The 26,829-nt window shown below is 65.5% G+C and overlaps 2 protein-coding genes across 37 annotated transcripts; both read right to left on the bottom strand.

Annotated features, from left to right (window-relative positions):
- Positions 1-26: 26 nt before the first annotated feature.
- Positions 27-15,725, bottom strand: WDR90 (WD repeat domain 90). 30 transcript variants are annotated; one of them, XR_014841092.1, is made up of 42 exons: positions 15,423-15,452; positions 15,093-15,184; positions 14,776-14,952; positions 14,579-14,687; positions 14,231-14,401; positions 13,898-14,012; positions 13,747-13,814; positions 13,288-13,373; positions 12,993-13,211; positions 12,203-12,271; positions 11,489-11,599; positions 11,272-11,417; positions 11,127-11,184; positions 10,657-10,775; positions 10,434-10,577; positions 10,159-10,289; positions 9,973-10,089; positions 9,492-9,727; positions 9,152-9,291; positions 8,799-8,929; positions 8,159-8,286; positions 7,678-7,839; positions 7,387-7,515; positions 7,090-7,220; positions 6,966-7,006; positions 6,701-6,832; positions 6,398-6,562; positions 5,971-6,110; positions 5,513-5,615; positions 5,239-5,360; positions 4,956-5,115; positions 4,672-4,862; positions 4,559-4,585; positions 4,165-4,276; positions 3,830-4,004; positions 2,008-2,130; positions 1,631-1,805; positions 1,391-1,521; positions 1,127-1,270; positions 941-1,060; positions 762-846; positions 27-454 (listed from the first exon to the last, which is right to left on the bottom strand). XR_014841092.1 is itself a non-coding variant. In XM_085018130.1 (42 exons), the coding sequence occupies exons 1-42, from the start codon at positions 15,601-15,603 to the stop codon at positions 297-299; spliced, it is 5,544 nt and encodes a 1,847-aa protein (XP_084874256.1). In that variant the 5' UTR covers positions 15,604-15,725; the 3' UTR covers positions 27-296. The 30 variants fall into 30 exon arrangements, 24 of the variants coding, with proteins under 24 accessions (XP_084874256.1, XP_020942563.2, XP_020942562.2 ...); XR_014841091.1 differs by having other exon boundaries at positions 13,288-13,451; positions 14,231-14,404; XR_014841089.1 differs by having other exon boundaries at positions 2,020-2,130; positions 6,701-6,853; positions 13,288-13,451; positions 14,231-14,404.
- Positions 15,726-16,330: 605 nt separating this feature from the next.
- MCRIP2 (MAPK regulated corepressor interacting protein 2) lies at positions 16,331-26,762 on the bottom strand. Of its 7 annotated transcripts, none has more exons than XR_002342465.2 (7): positions 26,625-26,762; positions 25,418-25,562; positions 20,810-20,927; positions 18,181-18,315; positions 17,245-17,372; positions 16,908-17,009; positions 16,331-16,705 (listed from the first exon to the last, which is right to left on the bottom strand). XR_002342465.2 is itself a non-coding variant. In XM_003354653.6 (5 exons), exons 1-5 carry the CDS (start codon positions 21,082-21,084, stop codon positions 16,635-16,637), a joined length of 471 nt encoding a protein of 156 aa, XP_003354701.1. In that variant the 5' UTR covers positions 21,085-21,169; the 3' UTR covers positions 16,331-16,634. The 7 variants fall into 7 exon arrangements, 1 of the variants encoding a protein (XP_003354701.1); XR_002342466.2 differs by having other exon boundaries at positions 25,698-26,762; XR_014841118.1 differs by lacking the exon at positions 18,181-18,315.
- Positions 26,763-26,829: the final 67 nt, after the last annotated feature.

Genomic DNA, 26,829 nt, shown 5'->3' on the forward strand with positions numbered 1-26,829 from the left:
CAGGAGTCTGGAGAAGCCAGCAGACCTTGCTTTAATGCAACGCCCACATTTATTTGAACTGTACAAGGTGGAAACAAAATCCAGAAGGAAACGAGGCCACGAGCGCTTCACAGATGTGTGTTCAAGGTCTTGACTGACACAACACGCTCCGGGGCCAGCCTGGGGCGGAGCCCACAGAGCCACGTGGGCCCAGCACAAGGCCCTGGGCCAAGCCAACTTCTTAGCCAAGCCTCTGCCCAGGCCAGGCACCCGGCTGACCAGCAAGGCAAGCCCAACTTGGCCATCCTTGCAGCAGCTCAGGGGCCCACGACTTCCCACATCAGGATCTGTGTGTGGGCCGCCGTGAAGAGCAGCCGGGCAGATGGGGAAAACCTGCAGAGCTGCACTGAGTCGGCGTGGCCAGCAAAGTCCTGCACGGCCCCCGAGGCACAGTCCACCAGCCTCAGCATCTGTTCTGTGGGCGGACAGCAGGGTGGGGGGGAGAAGAGCCCAGGGCAGCTGGGGCGCTGGGGGCCCGTGCCCGACTCTGTGTAGCTCCAGGATCTGAGGATCCTCCAACCCACCCTGGCTCTGTCTCCAGCTGAAACGGGGGCCTCATGGGGGAACCTGCCTGCCCCCCCATCTCCAGATCCGATCTCTAACACCCCTGGAGGGGAGGTCCTCGCCCCAGCCACTTCAGGGACAAGGAGCTTGGGGCCCAGGTGTACCTACGTGGCCCCACTCAGGTCAGGCCAGAGTCCACGCCAGAGCTCAGCACTCACCAGCAAAGCCGACAGCCACAAGGCAGGCCCTGGGGGACAGGCTCATGGACACGGCGAGGAAAGGCAACGGGATCCTCTCCACCACCTGCAGGCAGCGAGCGTGAGGCCGTGGCAGGGGTTCCCATGGCCCTGAGACCCGCCCCTCCCCAGCACCAGGTCCTGCGGGCAGGTGCACATGCCTGCTTCTGCCGGAGGCTGTAGAAGAGCACCTCGTGGTGCAGGCCGAGGCCCACACATGCCAGCAGCGCCCCATCCCAGGGGCAGAAGGCAGCCAGGGACGGTGGCAGGCAGCCGGGCACCTGTGGAGAGTGTGGTGTTGGGAGAGGGTGGGCAGCATCTGCCCACCGGGCTATTGGGATTCTTACCTCTGTGAGGGCAGGCGCCGGGAAGCTCAGCCAGTCCACAAGCTCACAGTGGTTCTGCGGCCAATCAGAGGCCCAGACGCTGACCCGCTGGTCCCCGCTGGCAGCCAGCCACAGGTCTGCACCCTCTGCCCCGAAGTCTCCATACTGGGGGCAGAGGCAAGGGGGAAGGAAGGGCTGGTAGGTGCCTCCTGCCCCACTCTGCCTGCCCGTTTCGCTGCCAGCACCCTGGGCTGGGCCGGGCCGCGCCCTGCCGGCTCTCGTCACCTCTTTTCTCGTGCTCTGGATGGTGCAGATCGGGGCCCCTCGGTGGTCTCTCAGGACGCGGAGGGTCACACCTGTGCGAGGGCGACTCACGGCCACGAGCCCTTCTTTGTCTCCAGACAGAAGAGTCTGACCTGGGACGGAAAGGACCACATGGTTCCCTGGGAGCCCCTGGCCCTCAGCCTAAAGGTGTGACCTGTGCCAGGCAGAAGCCGTGCTGTCGCCCGTGAGCCCGGGCCTCACCGTCAGCAGAGAAGACGACGGCTGTCACCGCGGCGGGGTGGGGGTGCATTTTGAGCTCCATCGCCATCCGGGAGACGCTGAAGACTCGCAGCGTGCCGTCACCATAGCCTGCTGCCACCTGCTGCTGCTCGGGGCGTCCACAGGACGGGGGGCTCCAAGCCAGGCAGAGGCAGCTCTGGGGACCCCCAGGGGGAGAACATCAGCCCTCTGCTGGGGGCGGGGGGGGGCAGGGATCCAGGCCTAGGCTGCGGACAGACGCCAAGGCCAGAGCAAGAACGGCAGCTGCCAGAACCCTTCAGGGCACAGGCAGGGCCAGAAGCTGGGCTGGGCACGGCCCCAAGCACGCGCCCCTAGCCCCTGGGGCCCCCCCTGAGTACCTGGCTTAGCACCTGGAACTGGATGAGGAGCTCCATGCTGGCCAAGGACCACACCCTCAAGCTCCCGTCATTGCTGCACGTGGCACAGCGGGACCCGCCGGGGCTGAAGACGACCTCATTCACCTGTGAGGAGCCGGCTGCCTGCCTGAGGCCACAGCGCCTGAGGCCGCTCGTGAGAGCGCCCCCTCTCCCCTCAAGCTGGCCTGGCCCCGGGGTCCCCCACGTGCCAGAAAGGAACCTCCCCAGGGTCCCCACACCAAGCCTGGTGGAATCCCAACTGCGAGAGGTTCGCTGGCCACTTGAACTTGACCGCCTACTTGCTGGGACATCACAGAAAGAGCTTCTGTCTTTTTTAGGGCCGCAGCCCCGTCACATGGAGGTTCCCAGGCTAGGAGACCAAATCGGATGTGTAGCCGCCGGCCTACACCACAGCCACAGCAACACAAGATCTGAGCTACCTCTGAGACCCACAGCACAGCTCACAACCATGCCAGATTCTTAACCCACTGAGCAAGCCGGGGATCAAACCCGTGTCCTCACGGATGCTAGTCTGGTTGGTTATTGCTGAGCCACAATGGGAACTCCCACAGTAAACTGGACAGGACCTAAAACGTGGTGATCCCGGAGGGCTGCAAGTGGAAGTGAAGGATGTGCCCTCTCCTGGCTGGGGGTGGGGGTGGGCAGCTGAGCTCCCCCTGTGTGCTGGCTGCACTGAGGGAGACAGCCCACGCAGCGACAGAATCAGGATCTTTGGTGCGAGAAAAAAGAGACTCGTGCACCAGGGAGGGAGGAACAACAGGAACTCCCCAGACAAGAATTTCTTTGAGGATCACCACTGTATCTGAACCAACAAACATGGCTTTTTTTTCCCTTTTAAAAAACAGACCCCTAGTCCAGGAACTTCCACATGCCACAGGTATGGCCCTAAAAAGAAACAAAAAAACAGAAGTTCCCCTCGTGGTTCAGCGGTTAAGAGACCTGACTAGCATCCATGAGGACGTGGGTTCAATCCGTGGCCTCACTCAGTGGTTTGAGGATCCAGTGTTGCCGTGAGCTGTGGTGTGAGGCGCAAACGCAGCTCGGATGCCACATTGCTGTGGCTGTGGTGTGGGCTGGAGGCTACAGCTCTGATTGGACCCCTAGCTCGGGAACCTCCATGAGCCATGGGTGTGGCCCTAACAAGGGGGAGAAAAAAAAAAAAAAGACTCAGGAGCCGAGTTGAACCTGCCACCAGCCGAGGCCACGACTCCACGAGCATCGAGAGAAAGTGACAGTGGGGAAATCAGACCCACGTTCCCACCCCCGGCCCGTAAAGACTCTGGGAGCGCACACGTGGGCCACGGCCGGCAGACGCTGGGAGCAGGGTCCACAAGGGAGACCTGTGCCCCCTCCCCGCCCGGGGAACGGGAACCAGGGATCCGACTCCCACCGCCAGACGGGGCATTCATGAGGGAGGGGAAACGGGGCATCCTTGGAGTCCCAAGTCCCAAGAGTGATGCCAGGACACACCAGCCCTGACCGGGCCCCCAGTCTCTCATACCACAGAGAAACATGTCCAACCCCAGCCACGAGAGACCCCAGGCCAAACGACTGGGTCTCTCTGACAGGTAAGTTACAAGGGGAGAAAGTACGGGAGCGAGGCCCGTGGGACAGGGGCTGCTGCACGTCTGTACAGCACCGTACCCACAGGAAAGGGCGTGTGGCTCCAGGGGTGCAGCCCCCATCCCAGGGCTCAGAGCGCCTGGGGGTGAGGTGGGGGCCTGGCCCCGGGCTGGGATCTCCCGGACGACCCCTGCAGCGAGCTGGTAGCTCAGAGGCTCACCTGGCTCCGGTGGCCGCTGACGAGGCGAGTGCTGGCACCCTCGGCCCAACTGACGTACCAGAGCGTGCCGGCCGCCGTGCCCACGACGCCCATGTCCATGCTGTCGTGGAAGACCGCGCTCACCACGGCTCCATCCAGGGTCAGCTCACCTTCCAGAAACACAGAGCCACCAGACCTGGGGGGGCAGTGGCTCAAAGGGGTGGCCGTGGCAAGAGCCCCAGGGAGCCAGGAGGTCCAGCCGGTGGGCCCCGGCCTTGCCCCAGCACATCCCCTGGGGGACAGGCCCAGTGGGTGGAGGGTGCCAGCTCCGGGGCACGCCGTGGGTGGCAGCTCACCTGGCACTGGAGCCCTTGCGCCTCAGCTCTGGCACGGCCCCCACGGCCCATAGGCGCAGCCGCCTGGTGTTGCTGCCGCTGACCAGCCGCTCACCCCCCGACAGCAGCACTCCTGGGGGCAGCAAACGGTGGGAGCCACGTCCCCAGATGCCTGGGACTCAAGACGGGGCCCCACCGCCCCAGCACTGGGGCTCCCGGGGAAAGCTGCACCCCAGGCTCCCAGGGGCCATGGGGGCTCCGCCCGACACCCACCAATCTGGCCATCGTCCGCCTCCCAGGCCAGGAAGCAGCGATCGGCACGCATGTCCCAGACACACAACCGGCCAGTGTGGGAGCCGCAGTAGAGCAGGGGCGCAGCCCCGAAGCAAAGCGAGGTCAGCTCGCAGGCACCCACCTCCTCAGGGGTGGGCTCTCGGTGGACCTGGCGGGACCCAAGGGCCTGGTGGTCAGAGATGCTCACAGCCCAGCCAGACCCCAGCCTCCAGAACCGCCTCTGCACCCCGGCACCTGGAGGCTGACGCTGCCCCCACGCTGCTGCAGCAGCCATGAGGTGACGGCTCCCCGGCCCACGCAGGTGAGCTTGCTGGCGTCCCAGGGGTTGAAGGCCACGCCGTGCACCGGCTCCGGGAGAGGCACAGAGGACAGGAGCTCATGGGTGGCCAGGCTCCACAGGGCCAGAGTGTGGTCCCGACAGTCCCCTGGGGGAGAGGCCCAGAGGCCCTTCAGCCACCTGGGGGCCCGGGACAGGCAGGACGTTCTGGGGGCCACTGCCCTCCCCCTGCCCCGCTGACCCAGGGTGACCAGGAGCCTGTCATCTGGCGAGAAGGCCAGGGCTTGGACAGCAGTGTCGTGGTGAAAGAGGAGCTGCCGGCAGGAGCCCCCCGGCACGTCCCAGAGGCGGATCTGGCAGTGGGAGTCAGCACTGATTCGGCTGGAGGCAGAGGCCAGAACCTGGCGGGGAGGGGGCGGGCGGTCAGCAGGGAGGGCGCGGCCCCAGGCCACCTGGGCCACCCTGGCTCTGGGTAGAGGGGGGCTCCACAGCAAGGCGTGCAGGCCGGGGTGCGGGGGGCGCACCTGGGCGTCGTGGCTGAGGGCCAGCGTGGAGATCTCCCTAGGGTGGCCGAGCCAGTGCTGCTGGGCCCCAGAGTGCAGGTCCTCCACCACCACCAGACGACCGCACGTGTAGGCGAAGAAGCCTGTGGGCGGGGAGGAGTGCCCAAGCCCGTCAGCCGCGGCCCCACAAGCCTGGCGCAGAGGAGGCAGGCAACCGTGCCAGGAAGGACCCGCCCACCCCGCAGCCCGGAACACCCTGAGGCCCGGGCTGCACAGAGTCGACCGCGGCCCCCACCTGTGTCTGGCCTCCACACCAGGTTGGCCCGGCCGTTCCCGTTGTAGCCCAAGACAGCTTTCAGGCGCAAGCGCTCGTCACCGGCCCCGGGGAAGGACAGGCCCTGGGGGGAGGGGACCCGGGATGCAGGCCCACCGGCCCCACCCGCGTCTCAGGCTCTGCCCGTCAGGCCGGGTTGGGGCCCGAGCCCAGCAACAGGAGGTGCGTGTCCCCTGGGGCTCAGGGAGGCGGGCTGGGCTGGGCATGCAGAGCAGGAGGGAAGAAGAGAGAGCCAGGACCGGGGGTGGGAGGCGGGGGGAGGGTGGGCTCAAGGTGGAGCGGTGACCTGCAGGGGACTGCCAAGGCCTGGGCTCTGGGAGCTGCCCCAGGGACATCTGGGGACCCTCTGTTTACTGGGGAGAAAGAACCTCCGGAAACTACAAAATGCTGCCACCCTGACCCCCAGGCCGCCAGGGTACCTGCTGGTAGCAGGAGCTGTGAGGACCCCCACCTCGGCCAACCTGGGCCGGCAGGGAGGCCTGCGGGTGTGCTCGGACGTGCTGGTAGGGGTCCGGGCCAGCAGCAGGCCCGGCCCTGCCTCTGCTGGGGCTGCAGGCGCCTGTCGGGAGGGAGAGAATGCGAGACTTCCAACCACCTAGAACCGCCCCACGACTGCTCCCTGCTGTCCCCCGCCCCTGGCTGCTCAGACACTTGGGGTCAGAGAACACAGATGAGCCACGTCCCACCGCCCACCTGGCCTGGCAGGGGCCCTAGGCTCGTCTGCCTCCTAAGGGACCATCCCTGCCTCATGGAGCAAAACGTCTGTGAGGGGCAGCAGGGGCTGTCCTGAAGCCACGTGGAGTCGTGAGTGACCCAGCCCCACCCCGCCACCCGTCCCCCGCTTACCGGGCTGGCCACGGGGGTGGGGAGGCACGCCGCACTCCCAGGGGCCCCCTGCAGCTCCCCAGGCCCCGTTGCCAGCCCTGCCATCCTCCTGTGCCAGCGTGGGTGGGTGTGAGGCCTGGGGGAGCCCCTCGGACCCACGGCTCTCACCCAACGTGGAGAGAGCACCTGGGGAGTTGGGGAGACAGTCAGGAGAGAGCAAGACCCCCCCGCCCCGGTCGGGAGCAGCCAAGCAGGTGGACAGAGCCAGGACTGAGCAGGTGAGCGGGACACACCCCCTCCAGGCCCTGCAGCCCCCACCCTCACCGTCATAGCCCTCGGGGGGCCTGGTGCAGATGCTCGGCTGTGGTGGGGACGCCTGGGACGGCGCGGGCGCCGGCTGCTGGGGGAGCTCACTGGCCTCGGATACTGTGTCCTCCGGCTGCCTCGCACGCAGGCCTGAGGATGGAAGGAGCCGGGCTGTCCTCGGGGAATGGGGAGGGCAAGAGATTTGGCATGAGGCATGCCCGGCCTCTCCTCCCAGCTCCACATTGGGACCCCTGGAGCCTGCTGGCAAGACAGGGCCACTCACTAGCCTCGCAGGTCAGCGGGCCCTCCGGTGAGCCATAGACGCTGTGGGGGCAACAAGAGAGGCTGTCACGTGGGTAGGGTGCAGCCAGGGGCCCAGCAGGTGCAGGTCAAGGATGGCCACTTGCCTTTCTGGGGGGCACTGCTCAGGGGGAGCCAGGATGTCCCAGAGAAAAACAGCATCTCCCACGCTGAGGAGCTGCCGCTGGCCGGGGATGAAGGCCACGGCCCGCACTGGCTCCGAGTGGCCGATGAAAACCTGGGAGCAGTGGGGTTGGATGCAGAAGCCCTGAGCCCAGCAGGAGGACCACTGTCCTCGCAGCTCCAGGCCCGGCTGCCAGAGCCGGGACTGACCAAGAGACCCGCAGGCGGCGCAGGCGGCGGCAGGTGTGGGGACCCGCTGCGCGGCTGCCCGAGGCACACACCTGGCAGGTGGGGCCAGCCTCTGCCAAGTAGTCCCACAGCCTGATGGCCCGGTGGCCGGCTGTCAGCAGAAAGCGGCCATCCTCGCTGACAGCCAGGCAGGAGCAGACTGCGGGCGGCACACAGGACAGCTGCGAGAGAGCAGGCAGGCCAGAGAGAGCAGGCAGGCCAGACGCTCAGGGCACACGGGGCTGCCTGCCGGCCCTGCCCTCCCTTGCCAGGGACGAGGCGCCGCAGCCCGGCCGGAAAGGAGGAGGAGGAGACCAGGCCGCTGGGTGCTGCCCTGGACTCACCTCCCGGACCACGCGGCCCGATGTGGCGTCTAGCACTGCCACTGTGTTTGAGAACGTGGACACGAGCAGGTGGGCAGGGGGTGCAGGGCCAAAGCAGACGGCCATGGCCGAGTCCAGGCGGCCACCAGCCGGGTCCAGTGTGCTGACATCGACCCGCAGCAGCTGGGGGAGAGCAGCCAAGGTCCTCGTCGGGACCTCCAGGCAGAGCTCACGTCCCCAGAGCCGGACCAGGCAGCGGGCAGTCTCGGACACCCAGGGGACACCCCTCCCCGCCCACGGCTCACACATCCTCCTGCTGCGAGGGGGACTGGGCCCAGGTCCTCTCCGAAAGGCCGTGCTCCTTTTAGAGAGGACCTGAGCCCTCAGTGGTGGATCCCAGGGGAGCCACACAATAGCCAGGGATGGGAACCCATGGGGTCTGTGGACCAGGCTGGCGAGGCTGTGCCCTCACTGGAAACACGGGAGGCTCTAGCTGACTCACCTCATCCAGTGAGGCCGTGTCCATGACGGTCACCGTGTTCTTGGAGGGACCCACGACAGCCAGCAAGCGACTATCCCCACTGACAGCGAGGGCACCAGGGCCCAGACAGGCCTGGCACACCACGTTGGCTGCCGGCAGTATGAGGCAGGCAGTCAGCTGGGCAGCGAGGGGCCCAGAGTGGACCCCGGATGAGGATGTGCACCTGCCCCCAACTGCAGCAAACACCAGCCGGGCTGGGAGGGGCACCCTGCAGCCAGGCCGTGGGGCCCGCGCGAGGGCGCCGAGATGCCAGCGGGCGCCACGTCCTGCAGGACAGCTGGGGCTCCCAGAGTGAGCACAAAGTGACAAGCTGGCTGGCCCAAGTTACTGCGGCCACGGGAGGGGCGATGCCCTGGGGACCGCTGACCACCCCGCTCCCGGCCGGCCCGGTGCTCAGCCCCTCGGGGGAAGGGAAGGCTCTGACCTTCGATTCTGGAAGGCTGTTGAGCCCTAAAGCCTCACCTGCCGCCAGGGGTCCAGGCGGCGTGGCTGCAGAGAGCAGCACCAGGGTCATGGGGCACCAGGCACCCCGCCCCCCCCCCGGGACCTGATCTGGGGGTGGTTGGGAGGTGGGGGGCGGGGGAAGGCGGGGGCGCCTGACCTGCCACTCTCAGGACGCGGCAGTGGGGGGCGCCGCTATGGTACTGGGCCAGGGCGCCCCGAGAGCAGGAGCTGAACAGGAGGCTGCCGTCTGGGCTGGCGACCAGGCCGGTGATGGCTCCTTGGTGGCACCTGCACCATGAGGATGAGGACGCCGCTGCCTCGTCCCTGAGCTGCACCGTCCCTGACCTCCCAGCTGGTCTGCCCGAGTCCCGAGAGGGCAGCAGAGGACAGGGCTTCCTGTGGACGGTGCCCCCTGCCAGGCCCAGCCGCCCACACACTTCAGGGAACCCCACAACCCACCCCAGCTTCCACTGCAGGCGTCTGGCGGGGCCGGGCTGGCTGGGCACCCACCTGTGCTCCACCAGGACCTCCGGGGCCTCCAGGTTGAAGGAGCGGACGGCCCCACTGCTGAAGCCACAGAAGAAGGTGGGCTGAACGGGGTGGAAGGCGACGGCACACGGAGCCTCCTCCCGAGATGTGAACTCGTACAGCTGGAGGGCGGGTGACGTGAGGGCGGATGGGGTGAGGCGACCAGCCGGGCACAAGGCCTGAGAGCCAGTCTCTCTCTAAGTGGCCTGGACCTTCAGGCCCCAAACACAGGCACACAGCACCCAGGCCCTGGCCACCAGGGCCCTCTAGTCCCCCACTCCCCTGCCCCCCCCCCGCCGGCTCCCTCCTGGCCACACCCCACCTGCTGCAGGGTCGCCTGGTCCCAGATGCGGACGGTGCAATCCTGGGACACCGTGGCCAGCTGGCCCCGGCTGCACTCAGCGGCCAAGGCCAGCACGGGGGCGGTGTGGGAGCGCGCCAGCACACGGTACTCGCGGGATGCGACGTCCAGGAAGCCCAGGAGGCCGGAAGAGGTGGTGGACAGCACGCGCAGGCCGTCAGGGCTGAGGCGCACGGAGCTGACAGGGCCCTCGAGCTCTGCAGGCAGAGTGACTGGTGACTGCCCGGGCCTGACGGGAGGCGGGCCCAGTGCCGGAGCCACCCGAACAGCTGACTGCACCCAGGCTGTGCCCCCTGACCCCAGACCTTGACACAGAGAACCCCCGCCTCGCTGCGGACTGGGACAGGCAGTTCCCCCGGGACCGCCTGCTCCTGGGTGCAGCACGGTGGGCCTCAGGCTCAGGACACGGCCCGCCTGCAGCGAGGAGGTGTGGAAGCGGCACCTGTCTCCAGGAGCATAGCGGAGAAGTCCAGGGGCCAGAGGCGCAGGAAGCCGTCCTCGGAGCCCACGGCACATGTGGTTTGGGACACGCTGAGGCTGCTGATGGCAATGCCCGGCCCTGGGTGGGGGAGGCAGGTCAGCCCAAAGCATCAGGGCTGCTCCCCCCGGCACAGCGGAGCCCACCTACCCGACGGGAAGTTCTGCTTCTGCGGGAGAGAGTCACCGGGGCTCTGTGCTGGCAGCAGGCGGCGAGCACGCCGCACGGCCATGCGCTGGCAGTCAACCTCCAGGATGTGGCCACTGCGGCTGCACACATAGCTGTGCGGGGAGGTGACAAGTAAAGGCCAAGGGCAAGAGAGAGAAGGCCCCAACCCTGACCCTCTGTTGGGGAAAGGGAGGCAGAGGGATGACGGGAGGGGAGGGGAGGAGAAGGGGGCAGAGGGGAAGGAAAGCAGGGCTCACAGCGTCTGGCCGTCCTGGTCCTGCCTGAAAGCCAGGTCAGTGAACTCCAGCGCCTGGTGCTCCCCCAGGTTCACGGGGCAGGAGCGCAGCCCCCCACCTCGCAGCCGCCACAGCCGCACGCTGCCCCGCCCGCACGATGCCATCCTGCGAGGGGGACCAGGGTGAGCCAGGGCGGAGGAGGGGCCCCAATTTGGCCGACCCAGCACCGTGGGCGGCCCGTCACCTGGTTTCTTCAGAAAAGGCGAACTCGCACGCCTGGACGTGGACGTCGGTGCGGGCCTTGGCGAGGACAGCAGCCTCTCCACCTCGGCCCACCTGCTCCGTGCCCCACACCACTGCTACCTGCAACAAGCCCGCGCTGAGCGCCCACCGGGCCTCTCCACAGGAGCAGCTGCTGAGCTGCTCCCGCAGACACGTGTCCGCGGAAGGGAGCAGAAGGCACGAACCTCGAACCTTGAGCAGAGCCCAGGCCCCGGGTGAGACACCCAACTTTAGAGATGCCGACACAGAAAACCCTCCAGCTCAGGCCCCCAAGGAGGGCAGCGAGGCGGCCAGTGAAGGCCCGCTCCACCCACTGGGAGTGCAACCCACACTGCAGCCCATGTGGCACAGGAGAGTCCCGCTTCCTAAGCCGCAGAGACCCTGCCTGCACCCCGGACGGGCTGTCCCACCTCCCTGGCCCGGCCCCGTTACCGTCCGCCCACGGCAGTCCTTGCCGACGCCGCAGAGCAGCTCCCTGCTGTCGGAGAAGCTGCGGAGGCCGTACAGGAGGTGGTCAGCCTCACCGGGGCCAGCACGCGCCCCCCCCTCCCGCCCCCCTCAGAGGCCCTTCGCCCACCTGAGGGAGCAGACGGCGTGGCCCGGGCTCCGGAACAGATGCAGGCAACGCCCGGTCCGGAAGTCCCAGAGGCGCAGCATGCTCGGGGGCTGGGCCTGGGCTGAGGCCAGCAGCGCGCCGCGCCCGTCCAGCGCCAGGGCGGAGACCTGGGGAGGCAGCGGGTTGAGGGCGGGCGGGCGGGCGCCTGCACACCACCCCTGGGCTGGGGGGTGCCCACCTTGTCTGTGTGGCCAAGGAAGAAACGCTGCTCCTGCGTGTCGATGCTCAGTACAACAATGACGGCATGGCAAGGATACACGACAGCGGCCCCGTCCCTGGTCCACAGGGCCTGCGCACAGGAGCCAGATGCCAAGGCCACAGGCTGGTTGGCTTCGTCCCCCCACACCTGGACCGCCCCATTCCCCCCCGAGTCTCACACACAGGGGTCAAGGGGATACACACGCACACACAGACACAGAGCTTCCCCTAAACCCTGTGCACAACTTGAGAATCCCCGGGGGTTCCACCAACATAACTCCACAGAGCCTGCGTCAAGGAGGGCCTGGCAAGCACAAGCCTCCGCTCCTCCTGCGGCCCCCGCAGGGACCCCCAGTCTGGCCCACACGCGGCCCCGTGCTACTGGTCTGGATCTGGGGTGGACAACATGCATTGCAGCTTTAAGAGATGACCAGGGCTCTCAGATCTCTGGAAGCCGGAGCACATGAACCAGCGGTGGCCTGGCTGGTGCTCACAACACAAAGAGGAGATGCCTGCGACTGGGTGTGGCTGCGATGAGCAAGCACTGAGCCTGCGCCGTAGGCAGGGCCGGGCCTCTGCCGTGTGGAACGGACCAAACCCCTGGGGGAGCTCCGAGGTCCACGCAGCCACCTCGGGGCTGTCCCCTCTGTGTGGCCGATGCTTGTAGGACCCAACGAGAGCACAGGATCCTCACCCATGTGGTGCTGTGACCCCCAAAGCCGATAGCCCCTTTCAGCCTCAGGATGGGATCCGGGAGAAAGCTCTGCAACAGGTGAACTCGGGGTGAGACCCTGGGTGGCGAGGCCTTGTCCCACCAGGGCCGCCCCACCCAGAGCTGGTTCGTGCCTCCCAAGGAAGTCGCTTGGTCCTGGTGGCCTCTGCTGGCTGCTTTGTGGCAGGAAGCCAGGACTCCAGAGACAGTGCTAGACCCTGCAGGTACCCCGACCTGCCATGGCCTGGAGCCCAAGGCATCCCACAGACCAAAGAGGCATCGCCCTCTCACTACTCTGTCGAGAACGATTTTGGGGAGTTCTCTTTGTGGCTCAGCGGTTAACGAACCCAACTAAGATCCATGAGGATGTGGGTTTGATCCCTGGCCCTGCTCAGTGGGTTAAGGATCCAGCGTTGCCATGAGCTGTGGTGTAGGTCACAGACGAGGCTTGCATCCCGCATTGCTGTGGCTGTGGTGTAGGTCTGCAGCTGTAGCTCCGATGGGACCCCTAGCTTGGGAACCTCCATATGCCGAGAATACAACCGTAAAAACAAAAACAAACAACAACAAAAAAAATGGCTTTTGCCCATGGTCACTTCCTACTGGTTCTGCTTTCTGCCAGAAAGCTGGATGAAAAGGAACCATGAGCAGAAATCACACGCCCTACCCAAATTCCTGGTGGTTGGGGACCGGTGTCCCTCCCCACAGCTCGTCCAGAACCCACTCCCCTCCACGGCAGAGTCCAGCCCGCCTTCCTGGGAAAGGCACTCACCCCTCGTGGAGCTGTGGCCTCTGGGGCCGTGGGCGCCACCGCCGGCTGACAGGCAGACACGTGAAGGGCGTCACCGGCTGCGTGCTCGTCAGTGGCTTCTACCTGGGCCCCAGGCTTGTGGCTACGGCCACTGGGGCCACCTGCGCTGGAGCTCTCTGACCGCCGGCAGGACAGGCTGACGTCTAGAAGGGGGCTGGGCGCCAAGGAGGCCCGGTGGGACTTTGGGGGAACAAGAGCCTGTCAGCCGCTTGGACCACCCTCCCCAGCCCCATCTCCGAGGGCACAGGGCACTCACCGCCGTGGGGCCACGCTTCCGGGCCACAGGAGACGCGCTGTCCTGCAGAGGCTTGCTGAGGGTCGCCGGCTGAGTGGGAAGCCCAGCTAAGACCGCAACGGTGAAGGGGTCGCAGAACCCAGCGAGCAGAGCACAGACAGCGCGTGAAGACATGGCAGCGAGGCCTGCCTGGGGCAGCAGTGGGCCCTGGCCTTGCCTACCCGGCAGCAGGGAAGCTGCACCAACAGCTGCAGCCCCCCGCCGAGGACCCTGGCACCCCTTCCCAGTTGTAAAGCTAGGAGCCAGGAGGCACCCTGACCGCAACCTCCCGAGTGGCTCTGGGACCTTGGGACAGAGTCTCCACCTTCAGGGACCACACTGCTGGCTTTGCCTCCCCTGGTGCAGCTTCGGGCCCCCTGTCCCACCAACTCCATGGGCCTGAGGGTCTGAACCCGGGTCCAAGCTGCCCCACAGGCTCACCTGCCTCGGGAGGGGGACAGCCCCCCTGCACCGTTTCGGACGGCCTTTTCCAGCGGTCGTTCGGAAACCTTGGTGGAAAGAGAATCAGCTTCCCAGGGCCGCCTAGCCCTCCTTCCACCAGGCCTCCCTCAGCACATGCAGAGCCACTCACCGGATGTGGACGTAGTGGTCGTGCCAGCTCTCCCCTTTTGGCACCGGGAACGCCATCTCTCGAGGTATGGGGGTGACCGACAGCTTCGCACGCCGGGCTTCAGCGACCGTGACAGCTACCAGAAGCAGGGGTGTTCCACGTGAAGGGGTGCCCACCTAGCTCCCTCTCCCAGCCCAACCACCACCTCGCCCCCAGGCTGTCTCAGGAGCTGGCAGACTCAAAAGATGCTGCGGCGGGAGGTGTGTCCATCAAGTACCAGCAAAGATGCGGAGACCAAGGCAGAGAGAGTGAGAGCAGGTGGGCCGCAGGCTAAGCGCAGGGTGTAGCCCTCACCAGGGTCGAAGCACAGGTCGCTGGTGTAGAGGCTCCTGACCAGCAGGCTGGCACACAGCCTGACGCTCTTGAGGTGACTGTGGCGCCGGTTCAGGTAGACCAGGAGGAGGTCCGGCAAGTCAAGCTGCAGGCAGGTCCAGCGGGTGCCAGGGGGGGCCACACCGGCCAGCTCTGCTGGACATCAGCCAAAGTCAGTGCCTAAGCTCTCAAGAGACAGCCCGCAGCACTCCTTGGCATGTCCCCACACCCATGCTCCCAACCCCATGCCCGCCACCCACCTCCCCCTGGCCCCTCGGGCTGCCTCTCCAAGACCTTCCGTGTCCCTCAGATGCCTCCTCTGTGTGTTACCTTTCCTGGGTGCCCCAGGTTCACAGACAAAAGGAAACTGAAGCCACGTGGCTGTAGACTTAACCTCCTTGTAGAGACTGGAAAATGACAGTCGGATGACCTGGCTGTCCTGTGGGGACACAGCACACCTGTGACAAGGCTCGCCTGCAGGAGAAGGGCAGGGCCTCCGCAGGCCGCCCAGCTCCCCAGCTCAGCACCTCGGTGGCCACATCCAGATGAATGACGAAATGTTTGGTGGGCAGGGGCCGAAAGAGCACATACAGGTAGCGTCCAGTCAGCCCCAGAGACTGGGTGCTGGTCTTAGGGAGCTGGATGTAATTGGCGGCAGAGATAGAGCCCCGGACGCGATACACGCTGCACTTGAGGGTCTTGTCCTGGGGAAAGACGAAGGCAAGGCGTCCCGCACAGACACCGGGGCGGGGTGGGGTGGCGTGGGTGCAGCAAAGCGCCCCACCGGGAGAGAGGACGGAAGCCGCCGCTCCTGCTCCGCGCCCAGGTGCCCTGGCCCACTTACCGTCACGGCGGCCACGTCGCCCTCCTTGGTGGACCGCTTCCACTCGTCCACCTTGAAGTGTCGGAAGACGTTGAGAAACGGGTGCTGCCACACTGGGGACAAGGACGCGTCAGGATCCGCCCCCAGGGGCCAGACCCTCCTCAGGTCCAGGGAGGGGGCCAAGGGGTGACAGCGAGCCCAGCGCGCGGACCGGGCTCCGGGCGAGTCTCAGCGGCAACCTGTCCACGGCGGCGCCTGACTTCGGGTCCCAGAAGCCCAGCCCCCGGCCCCCGGCCCCCGGCCCCCGGCCCCCAGCCCCTAGTTCCCGACCCTCCCGCCACGCACAGCTACCTCGCGCCATGGCGCCGCAGCTCGCGCTTCCCGCCTCTGCCGCCGCGCGCCCCACGCAGGGCACGCAGTGCGTACCTAGCAACGGCCGCCTGGCAACCGCGCCGCTTCCGCCGTCCGGGCTCAGGGCACGAGACCGCGCTTCGGGGGCGGGTCCTAACACGTGACGGCGCGGCCGGGGCATTTAGCACGTGATTGCCGGGGGCGGGGCCTGACCTAGGCTGGAGCGGTGGGAGCCCGGGCGCCCCGACACCTTGCCAGGCCGTAATCTGTCCTCCGCTGCTGCGCCCTCGGGCAGGCGCTTCCAACCTGGCCTCTGCGGCCAGTCCCAAGTCGGGAGCCTCGGTGCTCTAGCACCACCAGCTGTGGGACCGGGGGAGGCTCCCGACTCTCTTAGGCCCGTCTTTATGTAAGGAATGAGCCATTGCGGGCTGCCCTCCCTCAGCAGGGACCTTCCCCGCTTCCTCTGTTGCTATCTAACTCTCTGGAGGTGGCATCCACACCTGGAGTGGTCCACAGGCACAGCAGTGTCCCACGGGAGCCCCTGGGCTCCCCACCAAGACCTGGGGCGTCCAGAGGCAGCATCAGGCATCCTGAGCCCTGACCCCAGTTCTGGGCGGCTGGGACCCTCCTAGGGCCAGACAGGTGACACCGCTGGGTCTTGAGGCCAGGTTCAGATACCGGCCAAGACCAACAAGGAGACAAGAGGAAGTGGGTGTCAGGTGGGGCAGGGTGGTGTCCACAGACTTCAGTGCAAAATAACCTGGCTCTGGACACAGGACTGCAGCTCGCAAGAGGCCAAGGGCCAGAGCGGGACAAGGCTTCCGCGGTGGGGAGATGGGGCCACAGGGGAGGTGGGGCTGGGACACAACTCCCCCTACCCCCACCACCAAAAAAAGACATCTCCAAAGGGCAGTTTTCTCAATTTTATTAGCCTGGAGCTCCTCCCTGCCAGCCCCATGGGCTGGCCCAGGGCACAGTGAGCAGGACTGAGGTCAGATAGTTTCAGCCCCTGGCAGCCTGGAACAGCTGGACAGAGGGGTCAGCAGGTGCAAAAGTCCAAATGCTGGCACTTCAGGTGTGGCCGGCGCCTGGCCAGGGCCAGGGTGAAGCCTGGCCTGCCACAGTGGGTGAGCAGGGCACCGTGGTCCTCTCCTGGCAGAGGGTCCAGTGTGGGGCAGGGCCAGGCCCTGCTTAGGCAGCATTCCTTGGAAGCTAGGAGCAGTTGGTGATCCTGGCCAGGAACTGCTGTGCCCACCACTCATCCAGGTCGATGGGCACAAAGTCTGTGGGAAAGCAGAAGGCTGGCCAACCAGCGCCTGCCCCTGGAGCCACCACAAGCCCCGCACCCCGAGCCCAAGTGTAGGAGCTGCTGGGAAGAGTCGGGTCAGACTCCAGTCTTCCTCCCACCCCACCGGGGATAGGACCTGGCTGAGCCAGGTCCGGTGGGAGGTGGATGGGACCCCCTGAGGGCGGGGGAGGGCTCACTCTGTAGCCGGGGGTTGGGGGTCCTCTCCACGTACTGCACAGGCCTCGGGCCGCTCTCACCGGCTGGGCCACCACCCAGCTGCTGCTCCACTTGCTGCCAGGCTGTGGGGAGAGGGTGGTCAGGCTGAGCCAGGCCCCTGGCCCCCTGTCTCCTACTCGGGGGCCTAGTGGCCACCCTGGACCCCAGCCCAGATCTGAGAGTGGGTGGCCTGCTGGACGGTCACAGGACGAAGAGGCAGAGAGCCCAGACAGGGCCCAGCCCTCCGGCCGCTGTGAGTCGGGTTACAGTGGAAAGATCACCAGTGGCCCAGGCCACACCCTTGGGCCTCAGAACTACCTTCGGACACAAATCGGACGTTCTCCTCGTGGGCCAGTGTGTAGGTCTCTTGGGATCCCTCGAGGGATGGGGATGTGGCAGGGGGCCGCCGGCCATTCACCCGATTGAACACGAGCCTCGGCCCTGGACTGCAGGAACAGGGAGGAGACAGTCAGCCACTGTTCTAAGCCCAAGTGCCACCTGGCAGAGCTCCGGGAGTGGCCTCAGGCCACACCAACCACAGCCAGGCCAGGCCCAGCCCGGGCACTTCCCTGAACATAGGGCAGCTGCGTGCTGCGGCCAGTGACCAAGGCCTTTCTCCAGCAGGCCTGCACCCCAGCAGCCTGGCTCATAAGTCAGCCCCCCTGCCCTGAAGCAAGCCTGAAGCGGTGGGGGGAGTACTCTCTCCCAGACCCCCAGCAGAGCTCCAAGCTCCTGGCACCCATCCAAGGGGCTCTCAGGCACCTCCTCTGCCACCTGCCTCTCCCGGACCAGCCCAGCCTTTGACCTGAATGCACAGGGTGCTCGGCCCAGTGCCACCCAGCAGACACAGTTCTTGGGTCACCTTCTCCCCCATAGAAGCCTTTCCATCTAATGACACAGTGTCACGCAAGAGCTGGCAGCCGTTGCCCACCCCCAGCTGCCCCGGGGACAAGGCCCCAGGGATGGCTCCTCCTTGTGCTCAGCGGGCCAACCTGAGCCACGAGGGTGTGGCTGCAATCCCTGCCCAGCCCTGCAGGCCCCAGGCCAGGGCTAGGCTCTTGCCCGTGGGTGCAGGAACGCCCTGAGTGCAGGAGCTCTGCCTGGTGGGCGTTCGATGTCCAGGTGGCCACAGGACCCATCCCGGTCAGCCAGGCCCGGGGCATCGATGGGCTGCCCGGGCCTGTAGCAACTGGCCCAGCCCTGCGCACACGATGCCCGGGGCAGGGCCGTGGAGAGAGCGGGGCCCACACCTACAGCAGGAGGAGGGAGCCGGGAGTCCTGGGCTGCACGTGCCCCTCCGCCAGGCACTCGCGGTCCCGCCGGCCTGCTCGTCATCCTGGGCTCAGGCACCCACCGCCGCTCGGGGTTCCTCCTCGGTTGAGAGGGGCACTAAAATAAAGAGGAGCGTCTTGAGGGGCACCGGTCCTGCCAGCTCCGGGCTGGCAGGGTTGGGTGGCCACAGAGAGTATAGGGAGCCAGGGCTCCTCCCGGGCCTGAACTATGCCAACCAGAGGGCATGCACGCCTGTCCTCGACTGAACAGCTCCTGGCCTGCCACACTTATCCCTGGAAGGCCGCAACCTCGAGGAAACTGTGCACATCAACGGGGGCAAAAAGAACTGTGCTCAGCGGCTGCCACTCACAAGGGCCGAGGTGGTGGCCCAGCTGGGCCGAGAAGGTGCCCCAGCAATCAGGTGCTCACCACTCCCTGCTGGCATTACATAAGGTGGCACTGCAGGTCCTCTGGGGGAGAGGGCACAGCTCCCCTGTGCACCTACAGACAAGTCCGCAGTCCGGCCCGCCCCGCCCTCCGTGCCAGCTCTCAGCTCCCATGGCCACGGCCTGTCTCTGCTTGGGGCATCCTCTTCCTTCGTCCCCCTCACTTCCTGCCAAGGTAGACCACCCGCATGTTGTCAGCCCAAGAGCCTGGGCTCAAGAGGGAAGTGACCAGGCCCAGGTCACACTCAGTGAGTGGCTGGCAGTGCCGGAACTTAACTGTGTGTCTGTCTGACCCCACGGCCCGGCACAGCTTCCCTGCAGCATCAGGTGGTCACAGGGCCCCACTTTCTCTCCTCCCCAGCAGGAGACATCACCTCCTGAGGTCTTATTTTCTCGCCACCGCCACAGGGCACAGACGCAAAGGCCTGAGTCCCACCACAGGACAGGTCAGATACTTTGAGCATCCATGGTGCACCAGGCTCGGACCCCTTCTTCCCAGGCAGGTCTGGGGGAGGGAGAGTGGACAGGAAGCTCGGGTGCAGTGATTTCAGAGGCCTGTGGACCTGCTGGCTGCTCTGGTCTCCCAGGGAGGGGCTCTTCCAGGCACAGGAAGAGGCAGCTCAGGGAAGGTAGTGACCGCAGGGCGACGGGGCGATGGTGCAGTCAGCACCCTGCTGTCTTCCCACTGCCCCCGCACCCGGCAGAATACAGCACCTCAGAGACTGCGAAGGGCAGAGACCCGAGCAGGGTGGCACCTTCCAGGCGCGGAGCTGGCTCCCCCCTCTCTCCCCAGCACCCTGACCACTGCGGACGCTCCCTGCTTTCCCTATTCCCCAGCCGAGGGGCCGCGGAGAGAGCAACAGGCTTCTCCATGTACGAGAGTGGGGGGCTCCCCGCCTGGGTGGCAGAGGAGCAGGGCAACACACCCGTGCCTGGTTCCCTCCCCTGGGCGGTAGGGCGGCCATGCGGACTGAGGCCAATGTCACAGGGCAGTGTCCCTGCACAGCCCAGGCCCTGGGACGGGCCCCCCAAGGTCCCACCCCCAGCCCTCCCCAAGAGGTGCTCATGGCTGGCCAGCAGCATGTTCCTCGCTAGGACCAGCCTCAGAGGGTCCACACGCTCCCAGCAAGAGGCCCCTGGGAAGAGCCTGAGCCGAGACGGGCCCTCACAAGCTGCCCCCACCTGCGGCATCGAAGGCCAGTAACCGAGGGGGAAGGGCAGGCTGAGGATGGCCAGAAGCACACCACCCCTGCCCTCTTAGGCCACCCTGGAAGCTTTTCGTCCTCCACGTGGAAGGAGATCCCGGGCCGAGACCGCCCCCCCCCCCGCAGCGCTGCCTCAGGGCCCTGAGTCTGCTGCCCTCATCCAGCCACAGCCCAGCACAGGAGCCCTCAGGCCGGTGAGGGCCTGGACCAAAGTCCTGGGCCCAAGACAGCAGAGAATGAGTGAAACCAAAGCCCAGGATCTGAGCTAAAAAGTAAAGGTTCAGCCCTGGAGGAGGGGGAAACGGACCTCCGGGTTCCAGTCACTTGGATGCCAAAGTGGTTGAACGGAGCCTCCTTTGGCAAAAGTGCTGGTGAGAAAGGGGAGGAAAACCCACAACTCCAGCAAACCCCGAGCATCTGCGGGGCGCGGGGGTGGGGTGGGTGAAGGGCAAAGGAGAGCAGTGGCCTGGCAGGACCATAAGGAACCACCTGCACCTCTCCTCCGCCTGCCCTGCAAGCTTAGGGCTGGCAGCCCCCCGCCCCGGGGCAGGGGCAGGCTGCCTGCGGGCCCGCCTTCTGGACCACCCTGCTCCCGCCCTCCGGGGCGAGTCCCGGGACAGCTCTTCTCAAGCCACGCAGGCCAAGGTCGACCCGGGCACCTGATTCAACCGCAGGCTTTCTCCCGACTATGGTCTCACAGGGCTCGGAGGGGTGGGTGTCACGCATATCCCGCCCAGCCCCCTCTGACCCAGCCAGGCGCCAGGTGAGGCGGAAGCGCGGAGAAGCCGAGCCGGAGCTGCAAGCGCGGGTCCGGTCGGCACGCTCCGCCCCCTCGGCGCCCGTCCCGAGCATGTGGCCCGGTCTCCGCTAACCTTTCCCCAAGGTCACCCTCCGGGCCCCGCGGCGGCCGGCGGGGGAGGGGAAGGGCAGGCAGGCTGCGGCAGGGGCCAGGCGTCTCACCTTGACAGGGGCCAGGGTCCTGGAGGCTGCGTCCGTGGGGGCTGCGGGGTCGGGGGCGCGGGATGCCGGCATTTCAGGAGCTCGCCGAGCCGGTTCTCCACCTGCTGCTGCGTGGGACCTGCGGGCACGGAGAGGGCGCGTCAGCCGCCGCCGGGGCGGGGACAGCGTGAGGACCCCCCCCTCCCGGTCGCCCCCTTCCTGCCTTACCCGCCCCCCCTTGCACCTGTGCGGCGCTGCGCGACCAGCTTGCTGGGTCCCTTGGTGATGGTGTACATGGTGCGGAGGGGCCGCCGCACGCCCGCGCCCTCCCTGCCCACCGTCCCGCGGCCAGACCTCTCGCCCTCCGCCCGGCTGGCACTTGGCGGGCGGCGAAGGTGCGGCCCCTTTAACGGGCGGCCGGCGCCGCGGGCAGGGGGCGGGCCCGCTACACACCCCCGGCCCTTAAAGGGCCCGCGCGGAGGCACGCGGCCGGGGCGGTGCTCGCGCCGTTGCGAAACGGGCTGCTCCCGCCGAGAGGCCCGAGGCCGAGGGGCGGGGCCGGGCAACCGCAAACCGCGCCCGCCCCTCGGACCCAAGGCCAAGGCCGAGTAAATTCCCCGAGGCCTGGGCCTCCCGCCCCCGGGCACCCAGACGTGGGGTCAGCATTGAGGTCAAGAAGCCAGAGCGCTGACAGACGCTGGGGGTGATCTGTGCCCACCCTGGAAGCACGGGTGGAGGCCCTGCCCCGAGGTGCCTGGGAGAGCCTGGGCCAGGATGAGTCCAGTTACGGACTGAAGGGATCAGAGATGAGAAAAGGGGTGTCAGCCCTGTAGGTTTGGGCGGAAATGTGTCTGCTCTGGCAGCCTCTCTTTCACCCCGTGGGTCCAGAGCCAGGAGTGCATCCTATCCTGGCTCAGTGTGCCCTGCTGATGGAGGGTGGAGACCCCTGACCAATCCAGGAGCAGCCTGGGGGCTGGATCCTCAGGTGGAGAAGGTGGATTAGGCCACCCAGCTTGCTGAGGCCACCCACAGGGGAGAAGGGGCACTGGCTCCTGCAGACTGCCCAGGCAGTGCTGGGCTGAGTGGCAGACTCTGAGCAGGGACAGTGCCTTGGGCCCAGCCTCCCTGACCTCCAGGAGGAGGTCAGGAGCCTGGAGGCCCAGGAACCAGATCTCCCACTGGGCCCTAATCTCCCAGGCAGCCCCTTCCAAGCAGGCTCTCCCACAGGGTTGCCTCCTAGGAACTAGATGGAGAAGCCCCTTGCTCTCAGCACTGGTACTCAGGGCTGCCCAAGCTCTCCCCACAGCAGCCTGGCTTGGAGGTTCGGAAGCATAGCACTCTTGGGTTTGGGAGGCTGAGGGCCTTGTGTGCTCTGCAGGAGGCACGCATGCTTCTGTGTGGTTGAGATCAATCCTAATGGCCCCCTCCCCCTAAAAACCAAACTGTGACCAGTTTGTCCAAGAGCTATGGCATCGGCCTCTGAGACCTGTGTGCCCACCTGGTCCCACGGAGCCCCTGCTCTGCTCCCAGGAGTATTTGAGGAGGCTCAATCGGGCCAGCACCAGAGCCTGGGGTGTCCGATGGCGCTCCGTCTCAGGCTGGGAGCCGCTGCCCCAGGGGCAAGGGGGCTTGCCCTCAGCACTGTGGCCCAGTAGTTCCTGGAGCACACAGAGTCCAGCTTCCCCCACATCCACTGTCAGAGCAAGCCTGAAGCCTTCCACCCAGGCAGGGCTGAGGCTGAGGCAGGGGCTGGAGCGGGTCCTTCCCTCCCATGCAATGCCCAGGCCATAAGGACAGTGTACACCGCAGGGAAGAGTGGGTTGGGGAGCTAGCAGGAGGAGACCCCCCACCTACGCCATGCACCTGTGCGGCTGGCGGGGGTAACCGAGCTGTTCCAGCACCTGCAGGGAAGCCTGCATCCCCGGGGTGCCCGGGCTGGCCTTCCCTTCATGTGCTCCCAAGGGCCCTGGGCTCTCCGTCTTGTCCTGCCCAAGGGTAATACCCCCTCCCCAGCTGGGCTAGGCCTGGGACCCTGAGAAGGGAGAGCACATGCAGGGGGTCCAGGTATGAGCACACCCCTGGCCAATCTGGCCCCTCCCTGCCCACCTCTGGTCCCTGCCCCCAGTCACACCAAGGCCAGCACTGTCCTGCGTCATCTGTACTGGCTCTCTGGCATCCTTGGTGGCCTCGGGCACAATGCAGAAGGAGCCAGGTCCTGGGGTGGGGGGGTACCTCCCCCGCAAGCTGATCTGAGAGCTCCTCCTCTCCTGGCACCTGCTCAGGCCAGCATGGATCAGGGGCAGGACAGGGACGGTGGATGGGCGGGCAGGCCTGGCCTTTGCTTAGATCTTCTAGAAACCAAGGCTGCAAGGCCCTCCGGTCCCAGCCCTGCCCATGAGCCTTGTCTGCGGTCAAAGTTTGGGTCCAGAACCCTTGGAAGGGCTCCCAGGAATGACCAGCAGAACAGGACCAGTTGTGACACGTGGCAGGAGTGGGGGGGCAGGACAGGCAGGGGATGGGTAGGGTGGAACTGAAAATCCACTGGTCCCCAAGAGGCGCTGAGCAGGGGCAAGGAGAACTAGGGTGGAAGAAGGCCAGGTTGTGGGGGCAGCAAAGCCTGGGCTGTGGGGCTGAGGGGCCTTCCCTGCCCCACAGCTCCCAGGACCCAGCTCTGAGCACCAGACCTGCCCTGGCCTGGGGAGGGCCCCGCCAGAGCCCTGTGAGGTCAGGGTCTGGATCGACCTGCTGCCAAGAGCTCCTCTCACAGGAACCCCAGGCCAGCCTGGCTTCCTTGGACTGCACAAGCCAAGACCGCGTGTCAGCCTGCAAAGCCACCACAGAGGCAGAATTGTACAGCCAGCAACGTTCCTCATCGTCAGAGAAGTTGGGAACCCAGCTGGAGTTGGGGGCAGGGGCAGCTGGGCGGGAGGGTGAGGTCTCACCCACAGGCACACACAGTGGGCGTCCCAGGAAGCAACAGCCTTACTCAGACCCCAGTTATCATTATAAAAATATATACTGTTTCTCTTTTTTTTTTTTTTTTTTTTTTTCTTTTTAGAGCTGGACTCACTGCATATGGAAATTCCCAGGCTAGGGGTCAAATCGGAGCTACAGCCTCGTAGGGCTACAGCCAGTGCCACAGCCACGCTGGATCTGAACCGTGTCTGCGCCCTGCACCACAGCTCACGGCAACGCCAGATTCTCCAACGCATTGAGCAAGGCCAGGGATCGAACCCACATCCTCATGGGTACTAGTCAGGTACATTTCTGCTGCGCCACAATGGGAACTCCCTATTTTTCTCTTCTAAAAGCCTCTCCATATGACACTGACCTTTCAAGTTAAAGGAGGAAGAAGTTTACGTTTGCAGCCATCCTCAGCCACCCTCTCATAGCCATGCCCTCGCCACGCCACACTGGGGGAGGGGCTTCGGCCAATGAAGAGTGACCAGTGGCCCCAGGAAAAGACTCCCCCACTTACCACTCAGTTTCAAGGGCTCGCTCTGCCCCTTCCCGTTGCCACGTGCAGTGAGTTGAATGGCAGCCCCCAAAAGAGCCACTGTCCCCAACCTCAGAACGTGAGCTGACTTGGAATAACGGTCTTTGCAGATATAATTAAAGCAAGGATTTTGAGATAAGGTCATCCAAGGTTAGGATGGACCCTAAACCCAACGATGAATGTCTTTGTAGGAGAAAGGAGACAGGTACTGGACACAGAGACATGAAGAAGACAGAGACAGAGACTACAGCAAGGTGGCCCCAAACGCAGGAATGCCTGAGCCACCCCGAAGAGGAGGCAGTGACGAAAGAGCTTCCTGTAGGGCCATCTGAGGGAGCTGACGCCTTTATTTTGAACTTCTGGCGTCCAAAACTGAGACAACATCATTTTTTTTCTTTTTCTTTTTAGGGCTGCACCCGTGGCATATGGAGGTTCCCAGGCTAGAGGGCTAATCGGAGCTACAGCTGCCGGTCTACACCATAGCCACAGCAACGCGGGATCTGCGCCATGTCTGTGACCTACACCACTGCTCACGGCGACACTGGATCCCTGATCCACTGAGCAGAGCCAGGGATCAAACCCATATCCTCTCGCTACTAGTCGAATTCGTTTCCACGGCGCCTTGACAGAACTCCCAATACATTTTTGATTTCAGCCATCAAAAGTTGAGGTCATTTGTTACAGAAACTCTAAGAAATTAAGAGACTGAGGGATGGGGTAGCGGGTGAGGGAATGGAGGGAAGCGTTGGGGGCTTGGAGGAGGCTCAGGAATGGTGGGCACACAGGCCTGGACCTCAGGAGAGAAGCCGGGCCCTACTGTTGGCTCCAGACATCATGGGGCAGAACGGGGGACTTTGTCCCCAGCCCTCGGGAGGTGAGTGCGCCTAGGGGAGAGGGCACTTCCGGCGCCCAGGACGATCCTCAGGAGACACACCCCCAGGAGGTGCCACTGAGCACAGCCCGGGTGCGGGGCACCTCCAGGCCCAATGTTCAGCGTCCCTCGGGAGAGACCTGGACCCACCCAGAGTCTGACACACATTCAGGACTTTGCAGAAAATGTGTGCTCACACGTGTGCCCTTGGCTCACACATGCTCACAAGCATGTGTTCACGCACACGCTCCCAGAGCCTCACCCCTTGGCCGTGTCCAGCTGCTCCCGTCCCAGGCTCTGAGCTCCGTGAGTGTGGAAGGTGTGCGTCAGGTCACACAGTGTCCAGTCCAGAGCGATGCCTCCAGGGTGACGAGGGTGGCGGGCAGAGGGCCACCTGAGGTCCAGGGCTGGTAAATGGAAGACACTGCTGGGCCTTTGCCCACTTCCTCAAGCAGCCCACACAACATGGGGGAAGCAAGGAAATCTGTGGGTCTCAGGCCCCTCCCCTCCTCTTTTTTTTTTGGTTCTTTTTAGGGCCATACCCATCTCATTATGGAGGTTCCCAGGCTAGGGGTCGAAGTGGAGCTGCAGCTGCCAGCCTACACCACAGCCACAGCCGTACGGGATCCGAGCCGAGTCTGCGACCCACACGGCACGGCAGCTCACCCTTAACCCGGTGAGCAAGGGCAGCGATCGACCCTGCACCCTCGTGGTTACCCACTGAGCAAGACAGGAACTCTGCTCCTCTCAATCTCATCACTCGGGAAGTCTCCAGAATTTTCAAAGCGCTGTCCCAGGAGCCAGGACAAAGGCCGAATAGCTAATTCGTACTCTATGACAATATCACAGCATGGCCCATGCCCAAGAGTGCCATGTGAAGCCCCCAGGAAATCTGGTGCCTCCTGAGGGGGCGAGGAGGGCTGGGGGACCTGGGTGCTGAGGCCTCAGGTGACCACGGGTCATCAGCAGTGGGCAGGGAGTCACACCGAGGGATACCTCGTCTCCACCTTGAGACAGACAAGGTGCTCGGCCAACACACGGGAGGCGAGGCGGAGGGTGAGGAAAGGGTCTGGAGAGCTCAGTGCCCTGAAGCGGGAAAGCCGGAAAAAGGGCCTTAAGGAGAAAGGCCAAAGGCGCGGTCCGGAGGCCTGGAAGCCCGCCCACTGGGCGGAACCGTCCCCGGAGGTGCGTCCAGACCGGCCACCCCCACAGCGCGTCACCTCCCTGAGCTGCAAGATCCTTCTCCCGGTCGGACCACGCTCACAGGCCCCTGTCGCCACCCTGCACGCCCCCCTGACAGCAACCCGAGGCTCACGGCCCATCCCGGGGGCCGTCCACAGAGCGCTCGCCGGAGCGACGGCGGCTGCGGCGAGGCGGGGGTCTCGTGCGAGAAAAAACGCCCAGCAAGGGAGAGGAGCTACGCCGACGGCGGGGCATGGCCTTCCGCCTGTCAACAGCCTGCTTGAGACCTGGGCCCCGAGAAGCCGAGCAGCGAAGCATCTTTGGACACAACAAGTCGGCCTCCCCCTTGACTCAGAGGTCGCCGGCCCCTCGCAGCATCGGCGAAAAACCCTGGGCGCGCGCGGGTCACCTCAGCGTCACAGACCCTGGAGCCGCGCAAGCTCAGTTCCTTCAGGTCGGGCCCGCCCCGTCCAGAGCCCCACCCACCCGTGA

This window comes from Sus scrofa, chromosome 3 (assembly GCF_054392235.1).
Source record: "Sus scrofa isolate SSC_HxYL_T2T_F1_AM1 chromosome 3, Sscrofa_HxYL_maternal_Yorkshire_Landrace_v2.0, whole genome shotgun sequence".
Taxonomy (NCBI): domain Eukaryota; kingdom Metazoa; phylum Chordata; class Mammalia; order Artiodactyla; family Suidae; genus Sus; species Sus scrofa.

Excerpts from the sequence above, each read along its gene's own strand:
- MCRIP2 (XM_003354653.6), bottom strand. The coding sequence starts at position 21,084 with ATGTACACCATCACCAAGGGACCCAGCAAGCTGGTCGCGCAGCGCCGC. Across the intron at positions 20,928-21,032 it reads GGTCGCGCAGCGCCGCACAG|GTCCCACGCAGCAGCAGGTG; the intron begins GTGCAAGGGGGG and ends CCGTGCCCGCAG. Across the intron at positions 17,010-17,244 it reads CGTCCGATTTGTGTCCGAAG|CCTGGCAGCAAGTGGAGCAG; the intron begins GTAGTTCTGAGG and ends CTCTCCCCACAG.
- WDR90 (XM_021086900.2), bottom strand. Across the intron at positions 11,418-11,488 it reads TCCTTGGCCACACAGACAAG|GTCTCCGCCCTGGCGCTGGA; the intron begins GTGGGCACCCCC and ends CTGCCTCCCCAG. Across the intron at positions 1,271-1,390 it reads TCCAGAGCACGAGAAAAGAG|TATGGAGACTTCGGGGCAGA; the intron begins GTGACGAGAGCC and ends CTCTGCCCCCAG.